This window comes from Maniola hyperantus, chromosome 7 (assembly GCF_902806685.2).
Source record: "Maniola hyperantus chromosome 7, iAphHyp1.2, whole genome shotgun sequence".
Classification (NCBI taxonomy): Eukaryota; Metazoa; Arthropoda; class Insecta; order Lepidoptera; family Nymphalidae; genus Maniola; species Maniola hyperantus.
The window spans coordinates 2955700-2970579 of NC_048542.1; the positions used below are offsets into that span (position 1 = coordinate 2955700).

The 14880-nt window shown below is 40.1% G+C and overlaps 2 protein-coding genes across 2 annotated transcripts in view; both read left to right on the forward strand.

Annotated features, from left to right (window-relative positions):
• LOC117983663 (plasminogen receptor (KT)) overlaps nt 1-14880 on the forward strand; it is a 174094-nt gene that overhangs the window by 11303 nt on the left and 147911 nt on the right. The window lies entirely within an intron of this gene.
• On the forward strand, nt 2899-13654 carry LOC117983588 (uncharacterized). The gene is made up of 14 exons (XM_034970180.2): nt 2899-3058; nt 3849-4044; nt 5341-5413; nt 6272-6399; nt 7423-7494; nt 8038-8121; nt 8857-8902; nt 9044-9213; nt 9753-9814; nt 10666-10801; nt 11288-11397; nt 11909-12002; nt 12593-12709; nt 13575-13654. The coding sequence occupies exons 1-14, from the start codon at nt 2918-2920 to the stop codon at nt 13652-13654; spliced, it is 1509 nt and encodes a 502-aa protein (XP_034826071.1). The 5' UTR covers nt 2899-2917.

Genomic DNA, 14880 nt, shown 5'->3' on the forward strand with positions numbered 1-14880 from the left:
GATGTATTATTTTGCCCTGACCTCCTAAACACATTACAGTACAGTAGTTTCCCGAAGAATCGTAAATCCCATGAGAAAGAAATGAGAATACGTGTTACAGTGCGAAGCAAACAACTTGAACATTGACGGGATTGGCTGGCGAATGGAGGAATTGGCACGCAATTGGTCGATCAGTCGGCGCGGGTGCACGCCATTGGTTGATAAGTTGATCCTTGCTTCCAGGATTCGCCACTAACCGTTTAATGTTCAAGTTATTAGCCGAGCATTATACTTAAGTGTGACATAAAACCTTTCGTCGTTTTAATCGATAGACGTCTTCTGCTGGACATAGGTCTTTTGCAAGAATTGCCTCAGAACATGCTCCTGTGCTATTTGTCAATTGGTCATCATTTCTCCAAAGTCCAAACCATACCACGTCTGTAGCACACACCTTAGCTTTTATTTGGGCAGGTTTAATGAAACCTATACTCCTTGGATTCCACGCTAAATAGCCTGACATCACATCTTTTTTAGGGTTCCGTAGTAAACAAGGAACCCGTATAGTTTCACCATGTCCGTCCGTCTGTCTGTCCGTCCGTCCTCGGTTAAATGGTAAATTAAAACTACCTGACTATTCATAAGCACTTGTAAAAAGTTTACATGAATAAAAAAACATTCTATTCTATTCTATTCTATTCTAATCTCAAAGAATATTAGTGCTAGAAATCTGTAATTTGGCATGGGTATAAATATTAATCACGCCGACAAAGTGGTGAAATAAAATTTTGTAAAATATTTTTTTTTGGGTAGCTCCCCTACCTACATGTAAAGTGGGGATGAATTTTATTTTCTCGCCTACCTCATAGGGTATCGTTGAATAGGTCTTTTAAAAATACTGTGGGTGTGGTAACATCATTTTTCGATTTCTAGATCCGTTTGTAAAATATGATGTTTTAAAGTGCTAATTTTTAATTTTTATTAGAATCAAGTGTCCCCCCCTCTATCAGCCAAATGGTAGTATATAGGAACGTGAAAAAATTTACAGCAGTAGTATATATAATAGTTTGTGCGCGTCAATAGCTCAGCCGGTAAAGGAGTGGACTGAAAACCGAAAGGTCGACGGTTCAAACCCCGCCCGTTGCACTATTGTCGTACCTACTCCTAGCACAAGCCTGACCACGGATTGGAGAGGAAAGGGGAATATTAGTCATTTAACATGGCTAATATTCTTTAAAAAAAATCAATTTTAAAGGAAAACTATCATAGCTAAGTAGAGTTCACAGGTTAAGTAGTTATATCTGTTTTTCGAGGATTGTGACTACGGAACCCTACACTGCGCGTGGCCCGCCACGCACTTGTTTTTTTTAACGCTGGGAAATGCGTTTACGCATCCCCCCTCCTGGAAGCCAGCAAGCAAACCAGCCAGCCAACCAACTGGGTAGGGGTATTTAATAGATTGTTTTTTTTTTTACATTTTTATTAACTAAAATGAATTCTTATGATGTTCTCGAATAACTCGCATAAAGTAGGTTCTCTAGAGAGTATTTCTTAGACTTAACTATAATAATAATTTAGACATTAATGAATAGATTAAACTGAAATACTTTCTAAATTTATAAGTCCACTAGCTGATGCCCGCGACTTCGTTAGGTTTTTAAAACACACTATCGCATTTATAATAAGGGTAGGTACTGATGAATTTGTTATAAAAATAGTTCCTAGATTTTTTCAAACTAGTCAAGAAATAAGCAATAACGCCTAGTGAAATACAAATTTTTGTCTATTCGAGTGTTAGTGCCTTGAAGCATCGAGGTCCCAGGTTCGAGCCCGTGATATTAAAATTACGTGTTCGTGTTAAAAAAAAGTTGCTGATGTTAAAGTTTTGTTTCTGTAGCGCACAGGTTAAATGGGTTAAATAATAAAATAATGTTTCTATTAAGACGTAATAAATTCACTTCACTGCCATAGACCAAAGATTATATACCTACCTACTTGAAATAGTTATGTACTTATTTGTAACATTCTTTGCTATAAAATAGATTAAAATTTCCAAAAAAATAACCTTGTTTTTTACTTAAATTATTATTTAACTACATATCTATTTTTTATTATCTGAAATACTGTATGGGTGCATTGTGAAATCCACTGAAATGTATAAGTCCCGCAAATTGCTAATGCGCGTGGCCGCCATTTCAGTGACGTCAGCACTAGACTGAAGTTTCGAGCTGATGGTATATTTTTATTTCGGCTGACGTCTAAATGAGGTCATTTCGATGTTAATGAGACATGGTTCCTTAGGGACTTAGGTACTTATATGCTAAAAGACGTGTGCTCGTGTGCCATGGGTGCCATACAAAGCGAGTACCTACGCTCCTTAGAAATAATCGAAATAATAAGTATAGGTAGTCCGTAAAAAATGACTTTTCACGCGCCATTTTAACTCTAAAGTACGGTTCACCATCTAAGGCACCGAGAAGTAAACCAAGTCTCCGATCTAAGGGTTCACCTTTAAAACACTCACTCACTTTTGACATGAAATTTGAGACAAAGTTAAAATGGCGCGTGAGAAGTTAAATTTTACCGCTCATGAGCAGTTTACCAGATTCTCAATTCACCAGATTCGCATCTCATGAGCCAAATTTTACGCGTTATACCTACTAGCTAGTACCTACTAGTTCATTAAAAATTAGATAGTTCCTACTTATATGGACCATGGTACGGTACACTCATATCATTGCTGCCATCAGCGCCAAAATGGCGAAAATTGCAGTTCCAGCATACAGTTTTAAGTAGTAGAGATCAGTCAGTGGGTAAAATCGGTAAAATCTTCTTTCTGTTTGCTGTCAAACTAAACGTCTTAAAAAGTAGAATTTAATGAAATTTAGACATGGTTTTTACAATTTCCTAAATAAATCGCACAAAAAGTAGAAAAATCAACATGAAAGTTAAAACTTTGTTCCAATTTGCATGTTTGCTCGTCTGGCGCACGAATATAGTTAGCGCACATACCAGGGTCCCCGTGCTTTCTCTGGATCATAAGGGAAATATAACAAAAAAATCTGTTAAGGAACCATTGAGGGTACATTTTTTAAATAATAGTCAGATTTATTATACGTAGATAGTCTTTTTATAAAGCCTATAAGCTATTGTAGAAAGAAAGAGAACATTTATTGAGAAATTATGCCTGTTGTCATCAGGGGGCCTCCTCCATTTGGATATTTAAGCTAATGCCCCAAGCAGAAGAAGCGCCGGAATTATCAACATTACAAGTAGCATTATCATCACGGCATTCCGAATCAGTGGTAAATTAAACTAGTTGACGATTCAAAAGCACTTTACAAGTTTACTTGAATAAAAATATATTCTACTAGTGACTTCGTCCGCGTGGAATTAGGTTTTTCAAAAATTCCGTGGGAACTCTTTGATTTTCCGGGATAAAAAGTAGCCTATGTCACTCTCCAGGTCTTTATCTATACCCATGCATAAAATCACGTCAATCCGCTGCACCGTTGCGACGTGATTGAAGGACGAACCAAAAAACCAACAAACAAACACGCTTTCGCATTTATAATAAGGGTACTGATTCTATTCTATTCGACTCTATTATTATGTTAATCCCGGCTCACTACTGAGAACTGATCTTCTCAGAATGAGAAGGATTCATATAGAGTCACGCTGGCCAAGTGCGGATTAACAAACTCCACACACCTTTAAGAAACATGGTGAACTCTCAGGAATAAGGTATAATATGCAGGTCTCCTCACGATGTTTTTCTTCACCGTTAAAACAAGATACGGGATATTTGCTTCGTACCTAACTCCGAATAGTTCAAAACAAGGACTTAAGTACATATATTTGAATATTTCCAGTTTCTCCCCTTCATAATGCTAATAGATCACAACCAGGACACGAGCGAGTATTGGCGGGAGACGGAAATCCTGTCCCTGGTCAAGAACAACGACGTCAATATAGACTTCGAGGAATGCGAGAGGAGTTGCCCCGACAAGTTGCTAGTTCAAATCCCTTCCAGACGAACTGTTAGACCTATCTGTAGGAGTAATAATGGTAAGGTATCTAAATACATTGCTGTGGTAGCCCAGTGGTTAGGACGTCCGCCTTCCAATCGGAGGTCGGGGGTTCGATCCCGGGCACGCACCTCTAACTTTTCGGAGTTATGTGCGTTTTTAAGTAATATGCTCCTGAAAAAAGCATATTACACAATTGAAGATTATCTAAATGATAAAAGAGCGTGGATTTGACCAGCAGCTCATTTCAGCAACGCACAAGACTGAAAATACTATTTTATACATGGCATAATCTTGTACCTATATCAAATATTTGAAAAGAGCAACTGCCGAGTTTCTTGCTGGTTCTTCTCGGTAGGAAAGGCATTCCGAACCAGTGGTAGATGCATCCGACTATTCGTAAGTACTTGTAAAAGTTTATTCAAATAAAAAAGATTTTTATTTTATTTTATTTTATTTTATTTTATTTTATTTTATTTTATTTTATTTTATTTTATTTTATTTTATTTTATTTTATTTTATTTTATTTTATTTTATTTTTTTTATTTTATTTTATTTTATTTTATTTTATTTTATTTTTTTATTTTATTTTATTTTATTTTATTTTATTTTATTTTATTTTATTTTATTTTATTTTATTTTATTTTATTTTATTTTATTTTATTTTATTTTATTTTATTTAAGTAATTAAAATATCACTTGCTTTAACGGTGAAGGAAAACATTGTGAGGAAACCTGCATGCTTGAGAGTTCTCCATAATGTTCTCAAATGTGTGTGAAGTCTGCCAATCCGCACTTGGCCAGCGTGGTAGACTATGGCCAAAACCCTTCTCTCTCTGAGAGGAGACCTGTGCTCTGTAGTGAGCCGGTGATGGGTTAATCATGATGATGATTATCTAAATACAAGGGACCACAAGCTTCATCAATCCACCGTAGGCTCCTGAGCATGGGTCTCCTCTCAGAATGGCAGAGGCGGATTAAATGTCGACATCGCCCTAGGCAAGCACCTCATAAGCGCCTCTTTAACAGTCATATTAAAATTTTTACTAACCTCGAAAGAACGAGTAATCGTCTCATTGTAATGCTGCTAGTTGGTGAATATACTATTTATGTGAACGAATGAAGAATATCACGCCATGACGCTTTGCTATATTAGAGAAGAGACAGTTTTGGTCACTCCAATATAATATTAGTAGCCTAAATTGCGGGATGAAAGCTTTTTCTGTGCCTTTCGTCAAAATTGGGCGGTGAATAGGAAAAACAGACAGACACACTCTCGCATTTGTAATATTATTTAGTATGGATTTTGATACTTCAATTTAAAAAAAATTTACAGATTTCCAGCTATGTCCACAGTGCCCTCGTTTTAATAACTTCACTGAATGTGAACTCTTTCGTGATTCGTGCAAGTGAGATGCTGAAAAATAATTTAATTAAACCTAAATTAAATTAACAAACTTATGCTCGCGACTTTGTGTAGTGCGCGTGGACTACACAAATTTCAAAACTCTATTTTACCCCTTTAGGGGTTGAATTTTCAAAAATCCTTTATTAACGGATGTCTACGACACAATAGCTATCTGCATGCCAAATTTCAGCCCGATTCGTCCAGTAGTTTGAGCTGTGCGTTGATAGATCAGTCAGTCAGTCACCTTTTCCTTTTGTATACAGGAAGATTTTTTGGTTTTGCACAAATTTTTTTGGTGGTTCTGTATCGTTAATAGAACACATTTCTATTCATAATTTTGTACCTTTTTTGAAATAATTTTTTACCTTAAAATAAGCAAATCATGGTCATACTATTCGTAAACAAAGCACGCTGTAAGCACGCTAGCTGACTCTGACGCTTTCCCTTAAAAAAAGTACCAAGTTCGCATCTTAGACGATATTAAAGCGCGCGCGCGCGTCATCGGGTGTGAGTGCGTGTATTTTAATCAACAGCTGAAGATAACGTTTGTAGGGTGACCCTAATCATCTGTTCAAAAGTGGATATCTTTGGTAAACGATAACTTTGGTATTCTTAAGTAAAATAAAAAAATAAAAAATACGTGTTAATTAAATTTCGTTTCTATAACAACATAAAAAAAAGTGCAACAACAAAAAAATCTTCCTGTACTATATAGATTTACTTACGTCATTTTAGGTGTAAGTAAATAAACCACTTACCACTAAAATTATTGTTGTAAATTATTGCGCATTGGGTAGGTGAGTTATATTACCCTGCCGGTAGTTAGGTATGCCGAATATTTTTCACCATTTTTGTTCAGGGAAAGCAAGGTGTTCCCATCCGAGTACCATACTTACTGCGACAGGAAGTATGGCAGGTGGAAGACCATGTTCATCCCAGCGGACTACGTGCAGTGTCGTTGCTGTGATGAATGCGTCTTCTATAGAGGTATAACTAGCATATTCCCGCGACTTCGTCTGCGTGGACTACACTTTCATACCCCTATTTTACCCCCTTAGGAGTTGTATTTTCAAAAATCCTTTCTTAGTGGATGTCTACGTCATAATAGTTATCTGCGTGCTAAATTTCAGTCCGATCCGTCCAGTAGTTTGAGCTGTGCGTTGATAGATCAGTCAGTCTGTCATTCAGTCAGTCAGTCACCTTTTCCTTTTATATATTTAGATAATATAATAACTAAAATCTTTTAATGAAGCTTTTGGTCATTAAAAGAACTTTTTTTTTTAAATAAGAATATTAGCCATGTTAAATGACTAATACTTACTCCCCTTTCCTCTCCAACTAAGCGTCAAGCTTGTGCTAGGAGTAGGTACGACAATAGTGCAACGGGCGGGGTTTGAACCGTCGACCTTCCAGTTTTCAGTCCACTCCTTTACCCGTTGAGTTATTGAGGCTCTCAAAAGGCAACTTTCCATTACATCTCAAGTGAAAGCTCATGGACATGTGCATTCTTCTAACTCTCACGGTGCTCAGACTTGGTACCTCACATTCCTGACAAACTCTCAAAAGTCCAAGCTCAAGGTTTGCCAAAGAGTCATGGTATACGTTCCAAAACGCGAGTAGCCGACGTTGGCCTTGCAGCCGCTTTATACTCAAATGGGACTGGGCAGGTCATGTGTGCCGTGTGCCAGATGACTTATGGGCTTATCTGCTTCTTTCTGAACTCCTCAGAATCATCTACGCCAGCGTGGTAGGCCAAGGCGACGTTGGTGTGATGAATTAGATAAAACGATTACTTGGCCTGAAGAGGCACGGAATAGGGGATGGTGGAAGGATCAGAGGGAGGCCTTTGCCCAGACGTGGGACAGTGCACTGTGCAGTCTGATTTAGATTACATTAGAGTTCTTTTGATAAGTTATATAGGCATGCTCTTGACTGCAATCACATAAAAGTCATGAGGCAGCTTAAGGTGATAAGATCCCTTTTAAATTATTGATCTTGTAACTTTTACAGAAATGGATCAGTCGTGTATAGCAGACGAATACAATTTTGATACCGATGAATTTTTGCCAGTCACAACAATTGGTATGATTTTGAACACATATTTCAGATGACTGGTCATTGGTACAATTCAATTTACGAGATTTACTTATGAAGTTAAATTCTGCTGTAAATTTATTCTTAAAAAACCGACCAAGTGCGAGTCAGACTCGTAGTGCACTGAGGGTTCCTTGTACAATTGTATATTATCGACATTTTGCACGATAAATCAAAAACTGTTATGCCTAAAAATAAATAAAAATCTGTTTTAGAATGTACAAGTAAAACCCTTTCATATTATGATACCCCATTTGGTATAGTAATCTTACCTACTTTGAAAGCTAAAAATACTTAGCAATATTTTGTTTTTGAACATATTTTAATTTTCATTCACAAATTCACGGTTTTTAGATTTTTCACCTCATGTCTGCTATAAGACCTACCTTCCTGCTAAATTTCGTGGTTCTAGGTCAACAGGAAGTGCCCTATAGGTTTCTTGACAGACAGACAACAAAGTGATCCTATAAGGGTTCCGTTGTTCTTTTCGAGGTAAGGAACCCTAAAAACTTTGAATGTTACGTATTACAGATTTCAGAGCGGGTTGCAACCCTTACTTGGGACATCCAGAACAGGAGTATAGAGCGTTACGCTGTGACAAAATCTTGAGGAGATGTAAGAGTTATATTTTAAGTAGAAAGATTGTACCTATATAAATATAAAAGCCCCTAAATAAATAGGTAGGTTTTAGGAAAGATTTTGTATTCAGATAAACTCTGACAAGTAGGTACCTATTTTAGTTACCTACCTACTTTTAAATCGTTAAAATATGCATCTCCTACTGAAGACCGAGAGGAACCCGCAGCTCGATTGCGGTAGAATGACAGCTACAATGTCACGATCGCAATCACCTCTGATTGGCTGATTCTCGCTCCCTATTAGCTACATTGCATTGTTGCAATAAGAATGCCATAAATTCAGCCAACCCCAACAATTGCGATTGTAATAATGATTGATGCAGGTTTCCCGCAATCGAGCCGCTGCGCGCTGTAAGAAACTCGGCAGTTGCCTTTTCAAAGATTCGATTTACAATAATATAGGTATTATGCCAAATATAAAACTATTTGCAGTCAAATCCACGATCTTTGGTCATTTATATAATCTTGGATAGGCTTTTTTCAGGAGCATAAGTTTTTAAAAGATTTTTTAAACCTGTGTTGAACGGAATTTGTTATGAAATATTATACTTATTCCATTCATTCCCACAAACGACTTTCAGACTTTCTTGAGGCGGAGCCCACGAGTCGCAAGTCTAATTACGGTTTCTAATCTGCTATCGTACCTACTTACTAAGATATTAATTATTTTGAGCGGTGCCATAATAGAATACCAAGTGCTTTTATTTTTCAGGTGTGCCGGTGACTGTACCTCCATTATCAAGTGAAACTTTGAATGTGTAAGTATTATTCTCTGAAAAAATTATCAGGTGATTTTTATTTTTATTTTTGGACCAGCCGCTGGTCACAAGCGTTTGTTTCGTTTAAGGATTAGAAGTAGAATAAATATAATATTAAGAACCATTTTAATTACCTTTCAGTCGTCGCAGCTATCGTTTTGAGCCTCCAACGGATGGCAGTGACTGCCCTTTGTCGTGCCGAGGGTTTGAGTGTCGAGGCGGGCTGGTGAAGGAGCCCGAATGCCCCCCGGGCGCATTCCTGCCTGATAGGGAGCAATGCAACTGCTGTGGCAGATGTAGTACTTATCAACGTAAGTGATACGTCCGCATGGACGAAGTCGCGTATCAGCTAGTGAAAAATAAATACTTAATAATCTTGAACTGCATTTAAATACCTTTTTGAACCTTTTCTAAAAGTAAGATGTCTTGGGTGCAGACAGTAGAATTGAACTAGCAAATTTTCAAACTAAGCTGGATTTCTATGTTCTGGTTGAATCAATTTGCAAAACCACGAAATTATGAGTTACTAGATGATGGCCACGACTACGTCCGCGTGGATTTAGGTTTTTAAAAATCCCGTGGGGAACTCCTTGATTTCCGGGATAAAAAGTGGCAAAGTCCTTCCCCGGGATGCAAGCTATCTCTGTATCAAATTTCGTCAAAATGAACGGATTGGCTGTGAAAAGCTAGCAGACAGACAGACATGCAGACAGACAGACAGACACACTTTCGCATTTATAATATTAGTATGGATTTGGATGACTGTACAATCAGAAATTCAGAACCTTAATCGATCATACCACTTGCGAATTACGAGTCTCCTCTTTAATGCTTGGTTATTCTTTTCTAGAGCTCAATCAAAAATGTGCGGAGTTTAAAAAGACCCGCATAAATGGAACCGACGAGACCGAGGTATGAAAATCTAAATTGCGCATTTATATCCCATGTAAATTTTAATTCCTGACTAATGTATTTGGGAATTGGTATCAACATGGAGTTACATACCACTCCGAAAAATGCAGCATTGGAAATCTCTCTAATAGGTGAATAGTTAGATGATTTTGTTGCTGGACACAATGAGCATAGAACGTATTTTGTGAAAATCCCTGCAAAAAACCAACGTTCCAACCAAAAACCAACAACCAGTCTATCGGTATAGTCTATCCATCATCAACATCATCAACATCATTAATCGATAGACGTCCACTGCTGGACATACATAGGCGCGTCTGATGTCGTCCACCAACCTAGTTGGGGGCTTCCAACAATGCGTCTTCCGGTGCGAGGTCACCGTTCCAGTACCTTGGGACCTCAACGTCTATCGGTTTTACGGACTATGTGCCCTGCCCATTGCCACTTCAGCTTCGCAACCCATTGAGCTATGTCGGTTACTCTTATTCTCCTACGGATCTCCTCATTTCTGATTTGATCACGTAGAGAAACTCCAAGCATAGCTCAATCGCCCGCTGAGTGACTCTAAGCTTTCTTATGAGGCCCATAGTTAGCGACCATGTCTCCGATCTGTTCGAAGACTTCTAGAGATATCTTCTTAAGATACTGTCTATCCACGCAAAGAAATTAGTATAGGGCACTCTCTGAGATTTTGTCTCTTTCATTTGTATGGGATAACGTGACAGAGAGAGCCCTAGGGCCTAAACTAACTCCTTTCTAGATGAAAAGATGATGAACGTCGACGTTTTATGCTGACAAACATCTTTTGCTTAAACTTAAAATGTTGTCTTAATATTAGAACCCTGGAACAGGTAGAAGAAGAGTTACTAGAGCCAGGCTGTGATGATGGACTGGTGTGCAGACAAGGCACCTGTCAAGATATACACTCCGTTCAGACGGCGGCTGGGCTCAGGAGGAAACGGGAAGACAGATTTCTGGAGGCTTATGGTTAGTAAGATAAATTCGTCTGATCTCTCTCCTGTCGTGTCGTATTGCCTTAACATTGGAACATTGGGCTATAAGAGCAAGCGGTAAAAAGAGTAGTTACAGTACGCGGCCGAAATGTACATCGACATGTAGAAGGAGATAGCAGTTTTGTAGAGCGTTGTCCCTGTCATTGAGACTGACAAAATGTCATATAGGTATGAGTGACAGAGACAACGCTCTATAAAGCCGAAATATCATTCTAAAGGCTGATGTACATTACTTTTGGTCGCGTACTGTAACCACAAATTAATTGTTTTCGGATTTTTCTCCTTACGTGTGCAATAAGACCTACCTACCTGCCAAATTTTATGATTCTAGTTCAGCGGGAAGTACCCTATAGGTTATTTGACAGACACGACAGACGGATAACAAAGTGATCCTATAAGGGTTCGTTTTGAGGTACGGGACCCTAAAAAAAGAATCCTGACTAGTTATATTCCTTGACAGAACCATGCAAGAACGAGTTGAAGTACTTCAAGAAGAAATACGGCAATGACGGTCATCTCCACTACAACGCCCCGCAGTGCACCCCTCTGTGGCTCTACGCCCCTGTCCAGGTTTTTTGATGCCAATAAAAAAGAGAATCGAAACGAAACGACGCGTATCATTCCATCTCACTCACACACTTCACCTGTGTTTTGCATATGTGTGAACTTCATCTGCTTGTGTGTGAGTGAGACGGAAACTGCTTCGTTTCAATTCTTTTCGTTTCATTTCTTTAAATATGAGTTATCTCTACATAGTATAAAATAAAGTCGCTTCCCGCTGTCTCTATGTATGTATGTATGAAGAATGCGTAGATCTTTTAAACTACGCAACGGATTTTAATGCGGTTTTCACCAACAGATAGAGTGATTCAAGAGGAAGGTTTATAGGTATAGTTTAATTCTCAAAAAGTTAGAGATCCCTAGAGAAATTGAAATAATGTGAATTAGGTCGGAAAAAAATCCTCTCATTTGAGAGTTTCCGAGGCAATGGCACCTCAATGAAACCACATTAGTATCTACATTGCACCCATGCGAAGCTGGGGCGGGTCGCTTGTACTTAATATAGTAAATTTTTGACCAGTGTCGCCGATTCGTTTGTTATTGCGCCCTGGAAGACGGCACTATTATACAGGGAGTCAAGGTGCCACGCATCGAGGTGTCCAACATGAATTGTGGTTAGTAAGAAAATAGTATAGTCCGCACACCCGCACGTCACCCGCACGTCACCCGCGCTCACCCGCACCGGGTTAGCGCAGGGGCTGTGCCGTCCGGGTGTGCGAGGCGTTCCCTTCCCCTGACGTATAGTGGTAGGTAGTAAGTCATCATCATCATCAGCCTGTAGACGACGACTAAAGAGTGGCCTTCCCTAAAGAGCGCCACCACACCCGGTCCTCAGACTTCCTCATCCAGCCACGTCCCGCCAGCCTCTTTATATCGTCGGTCCATCGTGTTGGACGGTTTCACACACTACGCTTGCTTAAACGCGGTCTCCACTCAAGGACTATCTGGCTCCAACGGCCATCGCCTCTACAATAGGCATGATCTGCCCACTGCCACTTTAGCTTGCTAATAGATTGGGCTAAGGCAGTGTATCGTGTGTGTGTGTGTGTGTGTGTGTGTATGTGTGGTCGGGGGTAGTAAGTACGATCTATCTTTCAGCTTTTTCAATTTTATTTTTACAACACATCTCGTATCCTACCGACTGCGCCAATCTGGTTCAATACTCAATTTATTAACGAAATTGAACGGAATTACTTTCTCATAGATTGTGTGCGGGAGAGATGTCGTACTGGCGCCGATATGGAGTGCGATGGATATGGCAATTATAAGAAGGCCACTTTTACTAACCATTTGAACGAGTGGAATGAGGAGGTTATAAAAGGTATTTTTTGATTATCACTATCATCAACACGGCGACTGCTGGATACAGGTCTCTTGTAGGGACTTCCAAACGCCACGGTCTGCGTTGCCTGAATCCAGCGGCGCCTTCCTGCGACTCGTTTGATGTTGTCTGTCTACCTAGTGGAAGGATCTTTCAACGCTGCGCGTTCCAGTGCGAGGTTGCCAACTAACGTCCAACGTCTATCGGGTTTTAGGGTTCCGTACCCTGTTGGTGATTTGACTAGTAGGGCGTAGGCAATATATAGGTCCAATTTCGAGAAAGAGGTCAACCGCCGAATCCAACTCGGTTGGGCAGCGTTCAGGAAGCTTCGAGACGTCTTCTTGTCCAAAATTCCTCAGTGCTTGAAGACCAAAGTCTTCGAACAGTGCGTGTTGCCAGTGATGACATATGGATCCGAGACATGGTCGCTAACTACGGGCCTCATAAGAAAGCTCAGAGTCACTCAGCGGGCGATGGAGAGAGCTATGCATGTAGTTTCTCTACGTGATCAAATCAGAAATGAGGAGATCCGTAGGAGAACTAGAGTAACCGACATACCTCAACGGGTTGCGAAGCTGAAGTGGCTATGGGCAGGGCACATAGTTCGTACAACTGATAGACGTTGGGGTCCCAAGGTGCTGGAATGGCGACCTCGCACCGGAAGACGCAGCGTTGGAAGACCCCCCACTAGGTGGACGGACGACATCAGATGAGTCGCAGGGAGCCGCTGGATTCAGGCGGCGCAAGACCGTGGCGTGTGGAAGTCCCTACAAAAGACCTATGTCCAGCAGTGAACGTCTATTGGTTGATGATGATGATGATAGTAGGCATCATCCATATTTTATTTCTTTTTGTTTGCCTCTAGCTGGAGATCCTCTGAAGTCTACAAAAGCCCGAGCACCGAGGACTGGCTACGAAGCTGCGATGCCCACAACGCGTACATGATGTTTATCACCTAATATTGTTTTGTTGACTTAGGGTGCCTTGTCTATTCTAAGTTTGTTGATGAGCAAAGTAAATAAAGAAACCTGCTGAAACTGTTACATAATTTATGTAATACTAGCTTATGCTCGCGACTTGGTCCGCGTGGATTACACAAATTTCAAACCCGTATTTCACCCCCTAAGACCAGCCATACACGGACAGCTTGAAGCAGTCAGTATGGACTGCTTCAAGCTGCGACTGCGTATTGAACTACAGACTTCTACATACGTACATACACGAACCGCTCAAGCAGTTGCAACTGCTTCGGGCGGTTGGGCGGTCAAGCAGTCGCCAGGCCTACATTGACTGCTCGAGCGGCCGGCGCGCAGTTACCACCACCCGCGCTCCTCATTCCACGTCGCACACGCTTCAAAAACGTGGGCATCAGCTAGTACGACTATGGTATGAGTGACAGAGACAATGCTCTACAAAGCCGAAATGTCATTCTAAAGGCCGATGTACATTACTTTCGGCCGCGTACTGTTTAAAGTACTTTTTATACGGTCAATTTGAATAGCACACATTCATGTAATGTTAAAGTTATGAGTCAACGCTATTTTGAATTGATTCCATTACATTATCCGCCGGAACACAGGCGCGTCGAGTTGTGTGTTTATAATATGATGCTAGCTGTGTGCTGTGTCTCGTCTGAAACATGAAACAGTTAATAAACGTCACATGAAAAATACCGTTTTCGCGAAACGATGCGACTTCCATAAATCGTATTGTTTGTAATACATTTAAGCTAGAGTTTCGGTAGCATGTGGATAGAGTCCATAGATGGTGGATAGAGATCTACGCAGCGCACCGCACCGCAGCGCACCGCATCGCACTGCATCGCAGCGCATCGCAGCGCACCGCACAGCATCGCACCGCAGCGCACCTCAACGCAGCGCACCGCACCGCACCGCATCGCAGCACAACATACATCATTACAAATTCAATTCAAGGCCGTGCTTCTCTATTACATACCTACTGTACGAATATATTTTGTTAACATCACCACTTCTATACCGACTCTAAATTCTGTAATCGTATCGGATGCTTCAGAAGTTATTGATTTGTCGTATAGTATAAAAACCTGTATTGGCATGCGACTTGGCGCTTGCGCTCTATCTTTACAACAGCTGATTGTTATGTCAATAACCCGGCGGAAAATAAATACAATAAATGAAACCGATCGATTT